Source organism: Malus sylvestris, chromosome 4 (genome assembly GCF_916048215.2).
Source record: "Malus sylvestris chromosome 4, drMalSylv7.2, whole genome shotgun sequence".
In the NCBI taxonomy this organism is placed as follows: Eukaryota; Viridiplantae; Streptophyta; class Magnoliopsida; order Rosales; family Rosaceae; genus Malus; species Malus sylvestris.
The window spans coordinates 29,060,354-29,082,816 of NC_062263.1; the positions used below are offsets into that span (position 1 = coordinate 29,060,354).

Consider the following 22,463-nt stretch of genomic DNA (forward strand, 5'->3'; position numbering starts at 1 on the left):
GCCAGTTTGACATGGCAGAGTATTCGCCCTCTTGGCCTGTGCACCCTAGTTCGAATCGCTTTTTTCATTGATTAGATTAGTTTAGAACATCACCGAGGATCTGAACTAGAAACCGGGCAGAAAAATTGTATGATATCAAGAACATCAATGTGTACTCCTAATCCTTGAATTAAGGTAAAAAGCAAAGGGAAAATGATATTAAATCCGAAAAGAAGAAAGGGTGTTGCTCATACATTCCTAGTTAGCCACTGTGGCCATCCTAAAGAATACATCTCGTCCTCTTATTAAGGACTTGAAAAAAAGACACAGGGAAGTCAAAACACGAAAAAAAAAAATCATTTAACGTAACTAAGATATGAGATTCTTCGAAGACTAAGGAGTTATGATGAAACTTTCAAGCTTTTCAAGGCCGTCGTAAGCAGGGAAAGTTTTTCGGGTGCTCTCTGCTTGTAGTCTTTCTCCAAGGCCGTTGCTGCCAGTGATTGTAGCTCTAAGCTCTCTTTGTCTTCCTTGTTCCTTCCTTTCGCAAGCTGTCCGATGGCGGAAGTGCACTGGAAGGCAGGAGTTAAGACGTTCTTTCAGTAATTCAAGTTGATCACAAGAGCAAGAAAAGAGGGATGAAAACAATCTGAATAATCAAATTAAATATACGGTGTCTAAAACTTGAACAATCAAATTAAATAGATGACTCTCGGCCACAGCAGGATCAGCAATGGTCTAAACTATCGCTCCAATATGTATAAGTATCTCTGAATCAATGCACCTCAAGAGGGAGAGAGAACTCACCAAGTTAATACCAAAAAGTGCTCTGGTATTCTTGCCCCCAGTCAAGTCTATAACGGATGCGTAGTATTTTTTTGCTGTCTGAAGGTTTTCTAGTCCACCAAGCGTGTATAGCACCTGTTGCCACAGAAAGAAAACTATCAGACATTTACTCACTCTTAATGCGGGTGTTTAGTGCTGTTAAACATGTAATCATAATTATATGTTGAATATACACAGCTTCATTTCTTTATTCCCAGAGTACTAGCATTTTGTCGTTTGACTCCTTTCCACATAGTAGGGCAACAAAATATCAAGGATATAAATTGCAAGTTAGATGCTAGGTGTTCATATTTGGAGTTAGCTGGACATTATGCACCATCTTAAATCAAGTATGTAACTTGTTGATGCACAAAATCAGCGAAGACTTTGGTACAACAGAAAGTGTCAGGTTTTGTGACCTTCGCTTGGTTGCTTGGTTGCTTCAATCACTAGTGAGGATAAGTACGTAAATGAATAGAGACAGAGAAGCAAACACAGGATGTACGTGGTTCACCCAGATTGGCTACGTCCACGGAGTAGATGAGTTCTTATTAGTAGTGAAGGGCTTACACAAGTACAAAGGATCAAGCTCTCAATTTAGTGAGTTCTTGTGAATGATTTAACACAAAATGGCATTAGGCAATATTGTGGGGGGATGACCCCTATTTATAGAAAAACTTGTAGCTTTGTCACATTGACATGTGTCATGTTATGATTGGTTCTTGATGTTGACACGTGCTGCGCTCTGATTGGCTTCTAATCTTGACACGTGTCGAGTAGTGATTGGCCTCCTGGTCGGAGGGGAACTCTTCTGGGTCCTTGACAGTATAGCGTTGGCCGGTGCTCGGTAGTTTCGGGATTGGTCAAGTATGGTACAAACAGTGCTCCCCTAAGTTCCCGAGTGAGGGAAACTCCTCGGTTGGGGACTTGCAAGATCCAATCCCTTGAGTAATCACGAAACTTCTAAGTACCGAAGTGTGGTCTGATCTTCATCTGCCCTTCTCTGGAAGTACCTTTCCTCCATCCGGGAATGGTGTATTTAGCTGATGTTGACGCACAAGGTAATGTATCAATTTCACTTGAAGCTTAGTTGTAGTTTCGGGCTTAGTCAAGTGTGATACAAACCCTATAGTAGGAGTCCCCCAAGTCGCCGAGCTAGGAGATCTGCCGAAAGAGGTGACAGACAAGGTAAGCAGTCAAACTTCCAAGTAAGCAACCCAGGATCAGAGGTTTGACTTCGGCTTCCGGTTGATTGTTCTCCTTCTCATTGTCTCTCATTCAACTGCCAGGATAAGGAGAAGCAAATGGATAAGAGATGATATGAGATACTTTTGCTTTTGAAGAAGTAACTTTCCACAGGCTTATTCTTGAACTGTGCTGGAGGGTTTTCTGGTGCCCTTCAGAGTATAAGGCCGACTCAAAAATTTGAGGGTCAAAACAAGTCCATCAAATCTAGAGCATGTTCGACCTTGATGATATGGGATACTTTTGCTGTTGACGGAATAATGAATGTGGTATGGAAAGGTGTCGTGCTGTAGTGATCTGTTTCTGCTCACCGTTGAACCTTCTGCTTCAATCTTTTGCATGGCAGAAGTGGTGTGCAACCTTTGCATTTAAATGGTCCTTCAGAACATTCCTTCATAGTGACTCATCCACGCTTGGCAGCTTCAGTGTAAAGAGCCAATATCTGATCAACTGTCATGAGGTATTTGCCGGTGGAATTCGTGACCTTGACAGCAGTTGAGGATGAGTACTCGAGAGCAATGCTAAGTAAGCAACCAGGCAAAGGCTCCAGGCAGTCAGTTCCAAATTGGAGGTTTGATTTCAGGTTCCGACTGACTGCTCTCTTTCTCCTTGTCCTGCAGGTGTGGACAAGGACAAAGACAAAGACAGGGAGAAAGCATGATATGGGATACTCTTGCTTTCGACCCTGATGATATGAGATACTCTTGTTCTTGGTGTGGCTTATTTGCTGAGGCATTATCGGGGGGAAATAAAGCTGAGTATTTCGAGAGGTTATGTTGAGGGTGCCTTTTCGAATGCGAGAAAGGGTTGAGCATTTTTGCAGGTTTGCCTGTCCGTTGAGGAGGGAGGTCAATGTATATAGGGATTTCCCAATAACAAGTAGTAATGCTATTCCTTTACCCTTCTTGGTCACAGCAATGTAGTGGGAGCTGCCAGCTTCACGTGTTTTAATTTTGTCAGAGCACTTTGAAAAAGTGGTATGTGGTATCTGGAAAGCTGATGTTACGTGTGAAGATTACAGACAAGCTTTATCTAAGGAAATCTGGCTCTCGAAGTTCTGAGAGTTGTGCCTCTTCGGTTTTCGAACAAGCAATCCCGTCGAGGATCTGACTCTCGAGATTCGGAAAGCGGTGCTACTTCGGTTTTTTAGAAAGTAATTATGTTGGGAGTCTTTTCTCGAATGTGAGTAAAGGTTGGACGTTCTTGCCAACCTGTCTTGCCGCAAAACACGGAGGTCGACACACATAGGGACTTTCCAGTTGTCAAGCAGTGGTGCTGTTCCTTTACCCTTATGGGTAATAGTAGGGTAGCTGGAACTTCGAAATTCTCGTGCCTAAACTTTGTCAGAGATCTTTGACAAAGTTATATGTGGTACCCGAGGAGTTGATGGTGCATATGGAGAGCGGTGATTGAACAGTAAGATTCACGTGCTTTCTATTTCACCAGAAATCTTCGACAGAGTGCCCGTAATTTCCGCAAAGCTGATTGTGCATGTGACAGGTGCTGACGAGGCTGAAAAAGCAGGTGCTTCTTCGATTTCTGAGATCGGCCCTCGTGGTCTCTGAGCAGCCCAGCTTTTGAGAAAGCAAACGCCTCTTCGATTTCTGAGATCGGCCCTCGTGGTCTCTGAGCAGCCCAGCTTTTGAGAAAGCAAATGCCTCTTCGATTTCTGAAGCTCCGTCGAGTGCAGATTTTTATAGAGGCTGACATTAAGTTCCACAGCACACTTGAATCTCTACCAGTAGAAGCTCATTTCTTGCACTTCTAAGATCTTGATTTGTCTGACCTCTTCCCTCTTCAACACATTTGAAAATGTCTGGACCCTCCGACCGTCGTTTTGACTTGAACCTTGGAGAAGAGACAACCACGCCTTCTCCAGACAACATATGGCGCCCATCCTTCATATCCCCTACCGGTCCTCTTACCGTTGGGGATTCTGTGATGAAGAATGATATGACCGCTGCAGTGGTGGCCAGGAACCTTCTCACTCCCAAAGATAACAGACTACTTTCCAAATGGTCTGATGAGTTGGCTGTTAAGGACTCTTTGGCTCTTAGTGTTCAGTGTGCAGGTTCTGTGTCTAATATGGCCCAACGCCTATTTGCTAGAACCCGCCAAGTTGAATCATTGGCTGCTGAAGTGATGAGTCTCAAACAGGAGATTAGAGGGCTCAAGCATGAGAATAAGCAGTTGCACCGGCTCGCCCATGACTATGCTACAAACATGAAGAGGAAGCTTGACCAGATGAAGGAATCTGATGGTAAGGTTTTACTTGATCATCAGCGGTTTGTGGGTTTGTTCCAAAGGCATTTATTGCCTTCGTCCTCTGGGGCTGTACCTGGTAATGAAGCTTCAAATGATGAACCTCCAATGCCTCATCCTTCTGGGGTTTTGTCAAGTACTGAGGCTCCGGATAACCACCCTCCGGTGCTTTCTCTTTCTGGGGCTCTACCGACTGCTGAGACTTCCCCTAAGCAACCTTTGTGAAGGCTCCCTTTTGTTTGTTTATTTTGACTCATGTATATGTACATATTTGTGGCTTATCGAAAATATTAATAAATAAGCTTTGCTTCATTTCAACATATTGTGTTAAATACACCAAAGCCTTCTTCATAAAGTTCTTTGAATTTTTGCTTTTGTTGAAACCTGTATTGTTGAAGCTTTGTGAGTGAAGCATGTAGTTTGAGGTAGTGTTCCCTTAATTTCCCGAGTGAGGAAAACTTCTCGGTTGGAGACTTGAAAAATCCAAGTCACTGAGTAGTCACGAACTTTTGAGTACCAAGGCGTAGTAGCATATGGTGGGAGTCCCCCAAGTCTCTAGTCGAGGGAGTTGACGAATGAGGTGTCTTGCTAATAGTCCATGTCGTAAGTACCAAAACTTCATTCTTTTGTTTTCTAAGTGGTAGCCCCGGACTTTTTCTTCATAGATTTTGTTGATGAAGGTTGCTAGGCCCGAATAAGTGGAATTGCAGAAGGTGTAACCGTTGGTGCATTAACATCATAATGGAAGCATCACAATGATGGAAGCATCACAATGATGAAAGCATCATAATGATGAAAACACCATAATGATGAAACATCATAATGATGTTTCTTTGGTGGAATTGTTTTTCATTTCCCCTAACAACCGGAATTGTTTTTCAACATAACACCATCATCTGTAGGTCGAATCACAAAGTTGTCTTCATGAAAGTTGTTCGTTAATTCCTTAACTACAACATATCCAAATTGGAGAGCCATCGGAGCAGTACAACTCCAGAAATCCAGGTATGATGAGTGACTGTTTATCATTTGTCTGTCAACCCGTCAGATTTGTTGTGAGCTTTGAAACTCTATTTTCTCTTGCTCAGATCAGCATGCTTTCTTCATTGAAGTTGTTCCTCAGCTTGTGAACTACAACATATCCAAATTTGAGATCCCTCGGAGCTGTATAACTCAAGAAACTCAGGTATGATGAATGACTGGTTATTATTTTTCTGTCAACCCGTCAGATTTGTTGTGAGCTTCGAAACTCCATTTTCTCTTGTTCAGATCGGTATGCTTTCTTCATTGAAGTTGTTCCTCAGCTTGTGAACTACAACATATCCAAATTGGAGATCCCTCGGAGCTGTATACCTCAAGAAATTCAGGTATGATGAATGACTGGTTATTATTTGTCTGTCAACCCGTCAGATTTGTTGTGAGCTTCGAAACTCCATTTTCTCTTGTTCAGATCGGTATGCTTTCTTCATTGAAGTTGTTCCTCATCGACTCTTTCATAACATATCAAAAATTCAGGATGAACTAACGGTTAAATATTTCCAGATCTTCGAAACATCACAACAGCTTCGAAATCTGCAAGAAGCCGACTATCATGTTTGGAGCTTCAACACTTTAATTTCCGTCGCTCAAACAGAAATGGTTCCTTCTTGAAAGTTGTTCATATGCTCAAGAACTATAGGGTGTCCAAAATTCAGCTCCATTGGAGAAGAGCAGAGGTTGCAGAAATTTGATAGATGAAAGGAGGCGGAAGAGGGAGAGAGAGAAAAAGTCTCTTGGGTTGGATTTCTATTTTGGGGCAGATTCCAATTTTTGTAGCACCTTCATTATTGATGAATTGCTTGTACTTTTGTCCATTATGAAATTTGGGACTTTGGCTTGTTGTTGGATCTATTATAATATGTTTGGGAACATATATAAGTGAATAAATAAGAAGGAAAATTTTGGGCCATTGTGGGTGTAAAACAAAAAATGTTTATGTTTACCCAAGTGTTTTTGTACAAGTTCAAGGGCATCTTGGGTTTTGTGAACAAAATTTGTTTATTTGGAGCAAGGTTTTGTGTTGAAGCTTTGTAGGTGAAGCTTTGGTGTTGAAGCTTTGTGGGTGAAGCTTTGGAGGTGAAGCTTTTCGGGTGAAGCTTGTTGGGTGAAGCTTTTTAGGTGAAGCTTTGTGGGTGAAGCTTTTTAGGTGAAGCTTTTCGGGTGAAGCTTTTTGGGTGAAGCTTTTTAGGTGAAGCTTTGATGGTGAAGCTTTTTGGGTGAAGCTTTTTAGGTGAAGCTTTGTGGGTGAAGCTTTGGAGGTGAAGCTTTTCGGGTGAAGCTTTTTGGATGAAGTTGTTGTTGTTTTTTTTTTTTTTTTTTTTTTTTTTTTTTTTTTTTGGCGCTTGACACGGTCTTCATTTGCTTGTTTTGTAGTGACTGTGGAAGACAGATTGCTTTCTGATTGAGAAGGGTTCCGGCATCGCTTGCTATGAATGTAAAAGAGTGAGGGCTGAGTTGGCTAAATTACCTCTTTATTGAATTCATTGCCAAATGGCCTTCATTACATAGGATGCCGAACGGCTATAGCTCAACACTTGTACATCGTGAGTCTATTTGTAGTAGTACTTCAAGTGATCAGCGTTCCATGGATGGCCAAGGGTCTTGCCATCGGAGCTTCTAAGTGTGTAAGAGCCAGGGCGACTGATGCCAATGACTTCATACGGTCCATCCCAGTTTGGACTAAGTGTGCCTTCACTCGGGACTCTGTCGCAGAGTAATCTTTTCTTTAAGACCCAGTCTCCTATTTTGAAAGAACGAGGCTTGACCCTAGAGTCATAATAGTTGGAGATGCGCTGCTTGTAGGCGACATTCCTCAAGTGAGCTTGGTTTCTGTGTTCCTCGACTAAATCCAAGTTGAGGGTGAGTTGTTTGTCATTTTCACTTTGAATGTAGTTCTGGACTCGGAATGTTGCTTGCTCGAGCTCAACAGAGACAACCGCCTCTGTGCCAAAGGCAAGTGAGAATGGAGTTTCTCCTGTTGAAGTCCGATATGAAGTGCGATATGACCAAAGAACTTGGGGTACAAATTCTGGCCAACAGCCTTTAGCTTTGTCCAAGCTGGTTTTCAAAGTGCGCTTGATTATTTTGTTGATGGCCTCAACTTGTCCATTAGACTGGGGATGAGCTGGAGAGGCAAAGCATAAGTTGATGTTGAACTTAGAGCAGAACAACCTGAACTTCTTGTTGTCAAACTGTCGCCCATTGTCAGTGACTATCGCATTGGGAATGCCGAATCTACAAAGGATGTTCTTCCACACGAAGTCTTCTATCTTTGCCTCAGTAATGGTTGCCAAGGGTTCTACTTCGGCCCACTTTGTGAAGTAGTCCACTGCAACGACTGCGTAACAGACTTTGCCCTTCCCTGCCGGCATTGGGCCGATCAAATCAAGTCCCCACTGGGCGAAGGGCCAAGGGCTGATCATAGGAGTAAGAGGCTCTGGAGGGGAATGAGGAATAGCCGCATATCGTTGACATTTGTCACATGAGCGGGATACTTTGATGGCATCCTGGTGGAGTGTTGGCCAGTAATATCCTTGGCGAAAAGTCTTGTGTGCTAGGGACCGAGATCCAGCATGATCTCCACAGACTCCCTCATGTATTTCCCGAAGGACGATTTCCGCCTCGGCAGGCGTAAGACACCTTAAGTATGGCAGGCTAAAACCTCGCTTATAGAGTTGATCATTGATGATCAGGTAGCGAGTAGACTTGTATCGAATTTGCTTAGCCTGGACTTTATCATTTGGGAGGGTGCCATGAGCAAGGAAATTATAGATCGGGGTGATCCAACTATCCCCCCGTTGTAAGTTGCATACTTCTGCGGCCATGGTGCTTGGTGTTGCCAACAGTTCGACATGAATTTTTCTTCCAATCTTGTCTTCCACAGCTGAGGCGAGGCGAGCCAGGGCGTCTGCATGACTGTTTGCCGCTCGAGGAACTTGGGTGATCTGGTAGTGGAAGTGCTTGAGCAAAAGTTGTGTTTGCGCAAGATATGCTGCCATGGAGCTGTCCTTAGCATCAAAGTTGTTGGTAACCTGGTTGACCACTAATTGGGAGTCACTGAAAATATCAATTTGTTTAACCCCGAGGTGTTTGGCCAAACGTAATCCTGCTAGAAGGGCTTCATACTCGGCCTCATTGTTTGATGCCTTGAATTTGAAACGAAGAGCATACTCCATTGCTACTTTGTCGGGCGTAGTCAAGACTAGTCCCGCTCCACAGCCCTGTTGGTTGGATGAGCCATCAACATACAGACTCCATGCTGAGGTCGTTGATTCTACTTTCTGAGCTTCCGATGGTAATGAAGCTACTGCTTCAGATGTAGAAGCAATGTCAACAGGATATGTGAAGTCGGCGATGAAATCTGCTACTGCTTGGCCCTTCTCAGCTGGCTTTGGTTGGTAGGAGATGTCAAACTCACCCAACGCTATTGCCCATTTGATCATTCACCCTGAAGTGTCAGGACTTTGGAGTATCTGTCGAAGAGGATAATTGGTAAGCACGATGATGGAGTGCGCTTGGAAGTAAGGGCGGAGTTTTCGAGCAGACATGACCAATGCCAGAGCCAATTTCTCAATGTTAGAGTACCGTGTCTCCGCATCTTGTAAGGCTTTGCTAGCGTAGTAGACAGGTCGCTCAATATTCCCATCCTTTCGAATGAGAACGGAACTTACGGCTGAAGCTGATACCGATAGGTAGATAATGAGAATGTCTCCTACCTCGGGCTTGGAGAGTAGAGGGGCTTTACTCATGTACTCCTTGAGGTTTTTGAATGCCTCGGCACATTCATCAGTCCATGTAATGTACTTCCTACTTCCCTTAAGTGCTTTAAAAAAGGGAGCACATTTGTCTGTGGCCTTAGAAATGAACCTGGTTAAGGCTGCCACCTTGCCAGTAAGGCTCTGGATGTCCTTTGAAGTTACCGGTTCCTTCATGTCGAGGATTGCTTTGATCTTCTCGGGATTAGCTTCAATGCCTCGTTGGCTAATCATGAAACCTAAGAATTTGCCAGAGCCTACGCCGAAGGCACATTTATTGGGGTTTAACCTCATTCGATACCTCTTCAAAATAGTGAAAGTTTCATATAGGTTGGTGATGTGTTGGTCAGCATGTTTGCTCTTGACTAACATATCATCAACGTAAACTTCCATGCTCTTCCCAATCTGCTCGGCGAACATTGAGTTGACTAGTCTCTGATAAGTCGCTCCTGCATTCTTTAGGCCGAAAGGCATGACTTTGTAGCAGTATAGTCCTCTGTCGGTAGTGAAGGCTGTGTGTTCTTGATCCGAAGGGTTCATGAGGATTTGGTTGTATCCTGAGTAAGCATCCATGAAGCTCAGGAGTTCACACCCGGCCGTAGAGTCTATAAGTCTGTCAATAAGAGGAAGAGGGAAGCTATCTTTCGGACACCCTTTGTTTAGGTCGGTGTAGTCAACACACATTCTCCACAAGACCTTTTGAAGCAAAAGACTTTCTTTGGTCGGATTTTTCTTAACAAGGACCACATTTGCTACCCATGTCGGGTAATTGACTTCGCGGACAAAGCCTATGCCTTTGAGTTTTTCAACTTCTGCTTTCATTGCCTCGTATCGTTCAGCGTCATAAGATCTTCGCTTCTGTCTCACCGGCTTGATCTTGGGGTCAATACTCAAACGATGACAGATGACATCGGGAGATATGCCTGGCATGTCCTCGTATGACCAGGCGAAGACTTCAGTGTTCTCTTTCAAAAAAGATATCAATGCTAACCGAAGGGGTGGTGACAATGTGGTGCCAATCTTCACCATGCGATCTGGATAATCTCTTGAGATAGGTACCTTCTCCAACTCTTCAGCAGGTTGGGCTTGCTGGGTGAAAGAGTCATCTCGAGGATCATCGGGTTGATTGTTGCTATCAGGAAGATCCAAGTTCGCTTCATCTAGGCTGGTCTTTGTGACTTGGTCATGTACAGACAGGGTTTCCTTGGGTCCGGGCAAGTGTTGTTGCTTAACTGAAGTGTTGTAACATGATCGTGCACTAAGCTGATCTCCTCTGATGTAGCCGTTGCCATGGAGGGTTGGAAATTTCATCAACAGCATATGCGTGGATACCATAGCCTTGAGATCATTGATGCCTGTGCGCCCAAAGATGACATTGTATGCCGTTGGGCAGTCAACCACTAGGAAGTTAGTGGTAATGGTAGCCGTGTAAGGGCCTGTACCAATAGTAAAGGGTAAATGTATGCTCCCTAAGGGTTGCACGATATCACCGGAGAAGCTTATCAGAGGAGAAATCGAGCGATCGAGCAAGTGTTCAGCTACACTGAGTGCCCTGAAAGCTTCGGCAAACATGATATTGACCGAAGCCCCTGTGTCTACGAGGATTCGTCGAACATCAAAGTTGGCTATGTGAGCCTCCACGATCAATGGGTCGTTATGAGGGTAGATGATGCCTCTTTCTTCCTCAGGGTAGAAACATATCGGATCCCAGTTAGGCTTTTGATACTTCCCTCCCCTGATGTCTTCCACGTGAAACACTTGGTGACCAGGCCTCAGAATTCGTTCACTGTTTTTCATGGCCCTATTGGAAGATTCAGATATGGGTGTGCCGCCGCCTATGGAATATATGACATTCACCTGGCGTTGGTTACGGTTATCCCTTTGAGGGTGAAGGAGGAATTGATCAATTTTTCCTTCTCGTGCCAAAGCTTCAATACGATCACGGAGGATGATACATTTCTCGCTATCATGGCCGTTATGCTCATGGTAGCAACAAAACATGCCCGCGTTATTCGGGGGCGTGTAATCTGGGTGCCTCGGCTTTGGCTTTGGTATCAGGTGAGCTATGCTGGGGTAAATGGCCGCGCATGTGGCATTCAAGGGCGTGTATGTCTCATACCTTGGGGTAGGGGGTATCTTGACGCGGGTTTGACCCACTGCATTGACTGCCTGGGGGCGAGCGTTATTGTGGCGATACCCTTGGTTATCGGGATAGTGTCCCTTACTCTTTTTACTGAAATGAGAGTGGTGAGGATGGAAATCCTTCCTCTTGCCTTGAAATTGATATGTCTGTTGATTCGGCGAAGCATTATGCAAGGCATGGGGAGGTGCCACTGCTGTTTGGAAAGTCGAGGTCTTCTCATTTAGGTGAGTCTGGCTTCCACCTCCCACTTGTTGATAAAGGATGGTTGTAGGGGGTTTCTCCTGATATGTCTTTGCCTCGGCGGAGGCATGGTTATAAGCCTGCGCCATCACCTCAGAGTAAGTCTTCCAAGTATTGGCATTGATCATGTATTTAAAGAAACAATCACATAGGCCTGCCGTGAAGGCTTTGAGGGCAGTCTTGTCGTCTGCCTCGGCACACCGGGAGTATTCATGGCTGAAGCGGCCAGCATACATACGTAATGACTCGTCTGGCTTCTGGCGGATAGTGTACAGGTCATCTGCAGAGTGCAAGCGATCGGTTTGGAAAATGTGTTGGGAAACAAATAGTTTCCTCAATTCCTCAAATGAGTCTACCGTCTCAGGTGTAAGACGACAATACCAATTTAGAGCTCCGCCAGAGAGGGTGGAGGGGAAGAGAAGACATCGCTCTTCGTCGGTGTGCATCCGGTATGCCATGGTGGACTCAAAGAGGTTAAGGTGCTCAATCGGGTCCTCTTTTCCAGTATAAAGTTGCAAGCCAAGCTTTTGCTTTGTCTTTGCTTGAAGGGGGGTGTTGAGGATCCTCCTTGTAAGAGGGCCAGGCCTGGGTTGGTTCCAGTCAGGTATTTCAGCCTGACGTTCAGCCTTCAACTTGTTTACTTCCTCAAGAAGTTGTAGGACAAGGGGGTCCTGAGCGGAGTTATGTGTCACTGGAGCTTTCTTTCGTAAATCTCCATCTCCTCTTGGAATTAGGAAGGTTTGATCAAGGGCATGTGATTTTTCCCTGGACTCGCTGTACTGGCTTCCAGGGTATGTCTGTCGGAACACCTCTGAGTCCCCTGTACCCTCATGTCTCTCTGGGACTTGTTGCCCCTTCCCCAAATTGGTGGCCGGCTTGGGCCGTGGCAGGGGACCGAGTCTCTCAGAAATCCTTGGGTCATTAATCTTTGAGCTTATATGGATGGAATTCTCTCGACGTTGCTTCAGGAAATCCCGACAATCGCGAAAGACGGCTTTCGATCCTTCTGCCCCTTCAGCAAAGAGGTGTCTCCCTCCACTTCTCATGGTTCGGGTCGAAGCAACTGGGTTAAGAGAAGCCTCATGTTGATTATCAAGTCGAGGGGTAATCTGTTCCCTATCAGGGATATCTATGTCGAATGCATGTGACCCTCCATGTTGGAGGGCACCCAGTTGATGGTTGACTTCCACGGGGGCAACAAGCTCGCGTGTCTGAGCTTGCCTAGCTTCGTGGAGTGTCTCGAAGAGCTTCTCATATTGCTCCTGGAGGACCTCATTCCTCATTGCTATTTTGTTGTTCTGAGCTTCCAACTCATCGACTTTAGCTTGAAGAATAACTCGTTTTCCTTCCTTCTTTCGTTGTTTCGCACTATGTGCAAGGGGGGTGTCATTCTGTGTGCTGTGGCTTCCTTCGCTTCCCATGCTGGAGAGGGATGCCTGGTCAAAAGAAAGTGTACGAATGATAGAAACCAGCTTGACACAGCTGAAGAGAGTAGGAATAAGTGTCGTTTCCCACAGACGGCGCCAAATGTTGATGCACAAAATCAGCGAAGACTTTGGTACAACAGAAAGTGTCAGGTTTTGTGACCTTCGCTTGGTTGCTTGGTTGCTTCAATCACTAGTGAGGATAAGTACGTAAATGAATAGAGACAGAGAAGCAAACACAGGATGTACGTGGTTCACCCAGATTGGCTACGTCCACGGAGTAGAGGAGTTCTTATTAGTAGTGAAGGGCTTACACAAGTACAAAGGATCAAGCTCTCAATTTAGTGAGTTCTTGTGAATGATTTAACACAAAATGGCATTAGGCAATATTGTGGGGGGATGACCCCTATTTATAGAAAAACTTGTAGCTTTGTCACATTGACATGTGTCATGTTATGATTGGTTCTTGATGTTGACACGTGCTGCGCTCTGATTGGCTTCTAATCTTGACACGTGTCGAGTAGTGATTGGCCTCCTGGTCGGAGGGGAACTCTTCTGGGTCCTTGACAGTATAGCGTTGGCCGGTGCTCGGTAGTTTCGGGATTGGTCAAGTATGGTACAAACATAACTTTTGCATTTGAATGATTAAATTTACATAAGAGATGCCAGTACTGATGCAAAACATTTGCTTTTGCTGAAATTGACTGTTAATCAGGAAGGCTGGTACAGTATTACAGTAGTTTGGGGGAAAAAAAAAGAAGATTTCAGGTTACTTTTTAGTTTTTACACCGTTCAAGTACACGGAGCTTTTCTTTAATCGCAAAAAATTATTTGGCCGTCAAAACCAGCACATAAGAATGTCTATAAAGCAAACAGGATTTATTTGCAGTAACGAAAAAAACCAAAGCCACTTACATCAGCATAAGCCAAGTGGTGAAGAGGAACAGTAGGTTGTGATAATATCAGCTCCTCATAGCAGAATGCAGCTTGCTTGTACCTAGTTTACATAGAAACATAATTTATCAATCAGCAACAAAGCATAGGCAATTTGGAGACATAAAGTTTCAACAAGTCTGTTGGAAATACATACATTTGCAAGGAAACGTAGATTTCAGCCAGCTCTCTCCATGCATCATGATCAGCCATAAATCTGTCAAAACGGGAAAATACAACTCAGCAACATCTTTTTGCTGACATAAAATCTTTTTCTTTCAAGGAATTTAATATATGCCTTACATTTCCAGATATTTATTAAGCCACTCAATGGCCCCTGAAATGTTTCCTTGTGCCTTTGCCATAGCTACTCTTCTCTTATGTATCACCTGCATATAAAAATAATTGAAATTTAAATAAGCATTTTCCTTTATCTTTTCTCAGAAAAGAACATACAATTTTGCTCATATAACAAAGATAAAGCGATGGGATCAATCTTAAAAAATATGGATTGATCCTTCTGTTAAGAGTTTTTATATGAATTACTTGATCGAGTGGATTTTCCTCCAGAAAGCTTGAGTAAGCCTTCTCTGCCTCTGCCCAAGATCCCTTTGCCTCTAGGAACATAGCCTCTAGCCTGCCTGCGTTTTATGCAAAACAAATAGCTAAGCCTCTAGCCTGCCTCTATCGGATCTAAAAATCAGACTTCCATACAATATTCAAATTAGTTATTTCAACTTACCAACTCTTTTACTCTCAGGAAATGCCTTACGTAAAAGCCTAATGCAGTCCTGCAAAAGTTCAAGGGAGGCATGAGATAGCATTATTAACCCTTCCACCATTAACACAATATAGAACATCCGCCTTACACAAATCTTACGATTCTCAATTCCAGGGTAGGCTATACCAAACTCAATATCTGCATCAACAACCTCTCTCTCTCTCTCTCTCTCTCTCTCTCCCCTCCTCCTAAGTGGGGAAGCCTAAAGTTGCACGTTCAAAAATAATAGCTAAGCAATTTCAAAAGTGTAAGCCAAAAAAACACACCTTTGCAACATCAAGAGACTGGCAGTCCATAGCTGCAATTGCAACTTGCTCATATAAAGTCCATTCTACATCAAAAAATACAAACTACTTGTTAGTCGAACTCAAAATCTACCCCAATAAAATAAGAACTCTAAATCGAAGGAAGCATGTTGCATGATACGCACGGCGGAGTTAAACCAACAGAATATATCAAACTCGAACAATCAAATCCATTTCTTAACGACACAAATTCAAATTAAGCTTCTACCACAAAATTAACTGCAAAGTAATTACAAAGTACAAACCCAATTGAATTTACGCAAATTAAAACACACCAAATTGCACAGAGTCCATAACCAATTCCAATCCATGCCCAATTCAAATCAAGCAATCACGATCACAAAAACACAAATTAACCACAACCCAATTGAACAAACACAAAACCCAGATGGAATCACCAATAAACCGAAGCTCGAAAACTCACCTTCCGAGCCAAGACCGGATCTTTTCTTGAGGTCGTTCAAGATCGACAGGCCGTACTTCAAGACCTTCTCGGAGCGGCGGACTTTGAGCTTTCTGACTAAACAGAGGTACTCCCAGGCCCCTCCTCCTCCATTGTCGACCTGGTTCTCGAGCCTGTTCAATTGGGTTTCTTCCGTTTTGCTCACCATCTTCGCCAGTCCAACGAGCGAAGCTCCTCTCTCTCTCTCTCTCTCTCTCTAGGTGTTTTTCTCTCTAGCCGGCTTCACGATCGATCTGTTTCTATTGGAGGAGAGAGAGAGAACGCACTCTCACAGTAGTACATTTCTCTCTCCAACTATCGGCTGACTCTCACTGGCTCAGGGTCACAATCGTAAACTCCAAAAAGCTTCAATTTCATACTCACCCCCTAAAATTTTAGGGTATTTCAATTTTTTTCTTAATTACTTTTGTCCAATTCGCTGCGTTTGCTAGAAAAAGAAGGTCTGAGGACCAAAGTGTAACAACAACTAAGGTTTGAGGGGTAAATTTGTAATAAGAAAAACTAAAGATACTGAAACGGTTAGAGTAGAGACAATACGGTGCGTTTCGCGGGAAAAAGCGGTGTCCCCGAAATCAAAATGTGGCTTAAGCCCGCACCATCGTGCTTCTCTATGCTAAAACCCTACCGCTCTGCAACTCCTCCACCACCACCACCGCCGACCACCGCCTTAAAAGCCCTAATGGCGACAAAAACCACGGAGGAATCCGACGTTGGCATCTTCTGCTACATCTCTCAGCTCCCCGGATTTCGCGGCGTCTTAAAGCAAAGGTCTGGATTTTAAATTTCAACTGTGAAATTTGAGCATTCTGTTCTGTTTGGGATTTTCAAGTTATTTATTTTCGTTACGGTGTGTTTGGATGCCTAGAAAATGTTGGAAGATTTAATAAAGGTAAGATTTTGCTGTAAAGTTAGGAACTTGAAAATTAATAACCACAGAATATGAATTCAGCATCTTTTTTGTTATTTTCCTCAACTGGATTCGTACATTTGCATATAATTCATTGTTTTTAGAGAGAAATTATTTGTCGATATTTTAAAGTTCGTTCGTTTTCTTGGTAAATCGTATAGGTATTCGGATTTTATGGTAAACGAAGTAGATAAGGAGGGAAATGTTGTTCATTTAACCAACTTGGATGCGCCGGTAGAGGTAAATAAGTTCATATTTTTGTTCTTATGATTTAAATGGAAGTACCTTTTGTATATACAATTTAGTATTTGTGGGAAGTGTAATTCTTTGGCCGTATTCAGGCAGTTAAGGAAAGTGGAACAACGACAAGTGATGGTGCAAGTAAAGATTATACTACCGAAATTGAATCGTTTAGAGCTCTTGCTGATCCTAATGATGCTGAGCGCTTGGAAACTCTTATCAACCAAATTAATTCCAGTAGTGATGATGGTGTTATGCCTATTGTTCTTTCCCCAGATTATGATAAATCTCATCGAACGGTTAGTTTTTCGGTCTTATCTGATTATTTTAATTTAGATAGTGTTTTGCATGGCAATGTAGACATGAAGCTTGTGCAATCAGAGAGGTCAGGGTGGAACGGAGTTGATTTCCGCTAATGTGAGAAAGAAGTACAAATAATCTTCCAAACTTAATATGCATAACCCTCCTTTACCACCATATTTCAAAATGAGTAAATGAAACCCAGTTCTCTTTCTCGGTTTCATTTGTGGCTTGCACTATCTGTCTTCCAGGCAGTGCACAATTTTTTTAAGCAGCACTTCAAGTTCCTTGTCACCGACACAGTTGATGGACCAGATGCTTCATCAAAATGCATCCGGGTGAGAATAAATTCAGGAGGACAGAGCAACAGAGGCAGAAATTCCAGAAAAAGAAAAGAAAGAGGTGATAAACCTTTCGATAGCAGGGGTTCAGAGGATTGGTCGGAGCACGTTGGCAAGTTCCTTAGGTAAAGGGTTTTTTTGTGTGGTTCTTCTCTTTTAAAGATTTAATCTCTTCACTTATTATGGTAGAAGGGTACCTGCATAGTCTAGATATCTCTATTGAGATTTGGTGTAATTGGCACAGCAGAGCTGTCTGATTTATTCATATCTAAACCTTCTAACTTATCAATTAATCTACATCGTTCTCCTTTATTCCTTTGAAACTGTTCTGCCTGAAGTGCAACAATGAATGATGAGAGCAATTTGCTAGCAGTGAATTATGCATTTACTAATCCGGTTGTTAACTTGCTTTCATCTTCCCATGCCAGCTTGTATGCAAATAATAACCTGATGTGTTTTTCTTATTGGGCTCGCAAAGGTTTATATGCTCTGTTTGTTAAAGCTGTGTCAGCTTATCTGAAAGGTTCTTTTAATGTGAATGTGCAGGTTTCATCTTTACAAGGAGAACAAGGATACACAGGAAGCCTTAGGAGTTATAGGAAAAATGCTTGGTGTCCAGGTATGGGTTCCAGCTGAGAATTAGTTGACTTGAACACCATTTGACATATGAGTCATGACTACTGTTTTCACAATGTTTGGCAAGTGAACATCTCCACTGCCTGATCTATTTACATGGTAATTAGTGGGCTTTTGTTGCTCCTTTTTTGAAAATGATACGAGGGTTTTGATATGGAACTCATTATAGAGTCAGTCGTTGCTATCTGCTTCCTTCCTGTATGCATGGACACAGTTAACACATTCAATATTAAGTGTGTATTTTAGTAATCTATTGTTGTCTTTGATTAAGGTCCATTTGCAGCACCTTTGTCCCTACCGATGTTATTAAATCAAAGTTTTCTGTGGTCTTCATTGAATATTTAGCAATTACCTGTGCAGTACTGTAGTGGTGAGGAAATATAGTTGTTTTTAGTTAGTTCTGTACTTAATTTTCACCACATGACAGAGAGCAAAACTTGGATTATTGGTTTCCATGTAAACAGTTGAGATTGGTCAGATATGTAGAAATTTATAGTTCTTTTTTATCATCTTTGACTTAATGTATAGATTTCATATTACTTATCTTTCTTTTGATAGATTAATATTGTTTTTATCCATAGCCAAGGTCCTTTGGGTTTGCGGGTACAAAGGATAAGCGTGCTGTCACAACTCAGAGGGTAATTGATACTCACTAATCTTTCTGCTTATTCTGACCAATATTCTATAGGTTGAATTTCCTTTAGTTATAAGGCTCATAGTAACTCCCTTCCAATGTATGTCTACTTCCATGAATCCTCAAGTGCCAGTTTTTCTAGTAGGAGCATAGTGGTCACCCAAAGGGTTATTGAACTTCATTTTCTTATTGTGTTTCCAGGTAACCGTTTTTAAGAAGCTTGCAAGTAAATTAGCTGCTCTTAATGATAGGTTGATCGGTATCAAAGTAGGTGACTTCTGGTAAGGCTGATGAATTGTGAATGATAGGATTCCCGGTCAATTGGGTTTTAATGCATACTAATGTGATAGTTCCATTTATCCAGTTATGTGACAGAAGGACTTGTCCTTGGCCAACTCTTGGGAAATCGGTTTACAATTACATTGAGGTAAGCATGTTCCCTGTAATCATTTATGTGCACTTGAATGAAACATCTCTCATGGCTACCTCTATTATTCACCATCTGATTTGCTTGTTGTGTGCACTCACATTACTTCTCAGAGGAGTTGTTGCAGATTCTGAAGATACCATCAAAGCCTCCGCAAGTGCCTTGGGAAAGCAGGGATTTATTAACTACTTTGGTTTACAAGTACTCTCTCTCTCTCTCTGAGTATATCTTGTCCTGGTTTAGACTCCTTATTTGCAATAATGTTATTGATATGTAGGTGTTTTGTTCGTTATTGTTTGGACAAGTGGATATTTTCTCTTTTGTATCTAAAGCTATGTGACATTTTTTACCCCAAGTATATTCTACTTTTAGAATATTTGAAAACACCTTTTCAAGTCGTTATGTGTGCTGTATGTTTCTCATAAGTTGTCTTAAAATGTTTTTTAGACCATCTATATGTTAGTGGTGAGAATTTTAAATTCTTAAGGCATGTAGATTACATTTTGTTGTGGTTAGTAAGATGCTTATAGCATGCATGGTAATGAATTCAGCGATTTGGAAGCGGTTCTGTGCCAACTCACCGTATTGGAGCTTCACTACTCAGAGGAGAGTGGAAATCTACCGTAAGCATGTTCCTTGATCCAAGAGAAGGGGATATCCTTTTTGTGTTTGTAGGTGTTGTGAGGATACTTTTCTGTTCATTTCTATACTTTACTACTTCTTGCTAAACTGTTTAGTATATGCTGCTATAGTGTTCTGTTGGTATTTGTTTTCTTTAACTTGATCTTCGATTACAAAGGAATGTGATTACAGAGGCACGAGAATACTATAAGGAAACTAATGACATTGAAGGGACCCTGAGGAAATTACCTCGACATCTGGTTTCTGAAAGAGCTATAGTAAGTCACCAAGTCACCAACTACGACTGCTTTGTTGGAACATGCTAGTTTTTTCTTGATTCTGTAAACTATCCCGAAATATTACATTCTACATTTAAATCCTTTTGTTTATTAGAGTAATCCTTCCCTGTCTAGCATTGTGCATCCTTTACGTGATTTTCATGCATCTGGCATGGCGATCATAATATTTGTATGATATTACTAAATTGGATTACTTCCTCTTGTGGTTCATGGATGATCGTTACTTTTTCCTCTTTTTTGTTCTCATACAGTTGCAGTGTCTGAAGAAATGCCCCGGAAACTACTTGCAGGCCTTGAAAGCTATTCCTAGAACTTTGAGGATGATGTAAGAGATTTTCCAGCAGAATTTGTTCTGTTTTCTAACTTCGTAAACGGAGTCAATCTTCAGTTAATGTTTATGCTTTTTCTGTGTTCAAGTCAATCAATACGAGCTTAATCTAGGTACAGTTGAACATATATGCTGTATATATAATATAGTATATACGGGGAAATATTTGTATTATATCATGTGATGGTTTCACCACTTTCTGGTGTATACTCATCGCCCTTTTTTCAGGTATGTGCATAGTTACCAAAGCTATTTGTGGAACAATGCGGCAAGTATGAGAGTGAAGAAATATGGTAGGCCCCCAGTTATTTATTGGAGCAAAACCAATTCATTTATTCTTTTCGTGGACTGATTGCGTCACCATCATTATTATTACAGTTGTCAAAGCTTTATTGCAACTATCTTTGTATCATATACTTATGTAAAACCCAATTTTATTCCACAATCTGGCAGGAACTGACCGAGTTGTGTTGGGAGACTTGGTATATTGTAAAGGAAATGAAACTGAAAAGGTGACTGAAGTTGTTACTTCTGAGTGCATAGATGAAAATGGTGATGATATGCTTGATCCTAATGATTTAGGTGATATAGCTGAAACAAATCTTCCTGAGGAAAAGCTTAATCTTGTGAAGGTTAGTTGCGTCCTCGTTGTTGAAAATATTTTTCCTGTGCCGTCCTAAATAGTATGCTATAATTACAGCTACTTTAGTAACTTAATCTATGAATGCAACCCATCTGGCAGGCTGTAACTGCAGAAGATATCCGGAGTGGAATTTATACAATTGAGGATGTCGTCCTTCCTATGCCCGGGTAAGGAAAAATTGACTATTTTCCCTGATTGTATACCTCTTGGGCCGTCTCAAGATTGCTCAAGTTATTTAATACTTTGTTGTTTGCAGTTCAAGGGTCATTTTTCCAGAAAATGATATCGCTGATGTCTTCCATGATTTGGCAAAGAAGGTTTCTTATTCTCAGCAACAATGTCCATCTTTCCCCTGTTGTTTGTTTGATTTCGTAATTTTATTGACTTCTAAGTTCTAATCCGTCTTATTTTCCTCCTGAATTAATTTTACATGTATTAATCAGGATGCAATCAGCTTGACAGAGAGCGTACATAATGTCAAGTATGTACCTATTTTCCCCCGTCACCTCGCCCCTTACCTCTCTCACGAGTTTCTATTCTAATTAAATGCATACATCTTGTTGCTCTTTTTAGGGAATTCTCAATAACAAGTGTGACAGGAAATTATAGGCGGGTCTTCCAAAAACCAATGGACTTTGAATGGTATACCGCTACTCTCGTTTTTTCATCTTTAGCAAGTTAATTGATATACTTCAGTTACCAAATAACAGTGTTCAGTAATTGTTTGATTTTCATTGTTACAGGGAAATACTAAAATATGGTGATGGTAATGTACCTTTGGTGGATACGGACTTGGACAAAATTTCCAAAGCGAAACCTGCTAAGGTAGACAAAGAGGATCCGTCCAGTGTAAATGGAGATGGAAGTTTGCATGACAGCGCAAAACAGTCAGAGTGCATTGACAACGATATTGGGGACACCGGAGAAAAGGTGCCAGATGTTGGATCTCTCAGCGACACTAATCCTCAGGAAACTCAGATGGCTCTCAAGTTGAGCTTTACTCTCCCAGCTTCATGTTATGCAACAATGGCAATCCGAGAGCTTCTGAAGACATCGACATCTGTATGTACCTCCTTTAAAAGTTTTCTTATTCTGTCCCTCGTTCCCAATGCCTGTAGATCGCAGCATTTTTACCAACAGAGAGATTTATAGGCTCTACCAATTCAACATATGTTGTCGTAAACCCGACTATGGCAATTTCCATTCCGGTTAGCTCAATCAGTTTAACAAAATTTTGTTCTTGCAGGTTGCGTTTCACAAAACGCTAAACTAGCGTGAGGCCGTGTTACTTGCGGTGCACTATGGCATCCGAGAAGACACAATTCCTACAGGCGGGGAACTAAGTCGAAAAAGGACGTCAATCTGGCATGGGAGCAGACAAAGATGGCACTCTTTCGTACACCAAGTTCTCGCCTTTCGGGACAAATCGAATGTTAATTTTCCGACTAGTTTTGTTGATTGACACAGAAATACAATTGTATTTTACCTTCGAATAATATTCCATGACATGGTTCGTTTTCAGATATGTTATAAAAGTCAGTTTGCTTTTATATGTTTGCAATGAACAAAAATACCCTTTTGAGAGACTTGCATTAAACATGCATGCAAGGTGATGATAGGTTTTGAGACGCTGCCGCCTTGACGTCCTTGTTTTCATGTAATTTCTCTTATCGGAGAGAATTTGGTGTTCAACT

General features: G+C 42.0%; 2 protein-coding genes and 1 long non-coding RNA gene across 4 annotated transcripts; 2 read left to right on the forward strand and 1 right to left on the reverse strand.

The window, feature by feature from the left end:
• Window positions 1-169: 169 nt before the first annotated feature.
• LOC126619823 (uncharacterized) lies at window positions 170-15,682 on the reverse strand. Of its 2 annotated transcripts, none has more exons than XM_050288238.1 (9): window positions 15,355-15,682; window positions 14,892-14,956; window positions 14,587-14,635; window positions 14,391-14,485; window positions 14,148-14,233; window positions 14,002-14,061; window positions 13,827-13,908; window positions 787-900; window positions 170-575 (listed from the first exon to the last, which is right to left on the reverse strand). In XM_050288238.1, exons 1-9 carry the CDS (start codon window positions 15,539-15,541, stop codon window positions 381-383), a joined length of 933 nt encoding a protein of 310 aa, XP_050144195.1. In that variant the 5' UTR covers window positions 15,542-15,682; the 3' UTR covers window positions 170-380. The 2 variants fall into 2 exon arrangements, with proteins under 2 accessions (XP_050144195.1, XP_050144196.1); XM_050288239.1 differs by having other exon boundaries at window positions 170-551; window positions 15,355-15,678.
• On the forward strand, window positions 5,176-5,672 carry LOC126619825 (uncharacterized). The gene is made up of 3 exons (XR_007622165.1): window positions 5,176-5,316; window positions 5,400-5,497; window positions 5,581-5,672. It is a non-coding gene; the product is annotated as an uncharacterized LOC126619825 (long non-coding RNA).
• A 261-nt stretch (window positions 15,683-15,943) lies between the features above and the next one.
• On the forward strand, window positions 15,944-22,317 carry LOC126619883 (multisubstrate pseudouridine synthase 7). Its single transcript, XM_050288302.1, has 20 exons — window positions 15,944-16,161; window positions 16,462-16,540; window positions 16,642-16,839; window positions 17,092-17,306; window positions 17,728-17,800; window positions 18,399-18,455; window positions 18,653-18,732; window positions 18,816-18,878; window positions 18,992-19,079; window positions 19,430-19,532; window positions 19,674-19,777; window positions 20,050-20,123; window positions 20,355-20,419; window positions 20,580-20,758; window positions 20,869-20,936; window positions 21,026-21,086; window positions 21,213-21,250; window positions 21,343-21,411; window positions 21,513-21,831; window positions 22,016-22,317. The coding sequence occupies exons 1-20, from the start codon at window positions 15,971-15,973 to the stop codon at window positions 22,040-22,042; spliced, it is 2,151 nt and encodes a 716-aa protein (XP_050144259.1). The 5' UTR covers window positions 15,944-15,970; the 3' UTR covers window positions 22,043-22,317.
• The last annotated feature ends 146 nt before the right edge of the window (window positions 22,318-22,463 follow it).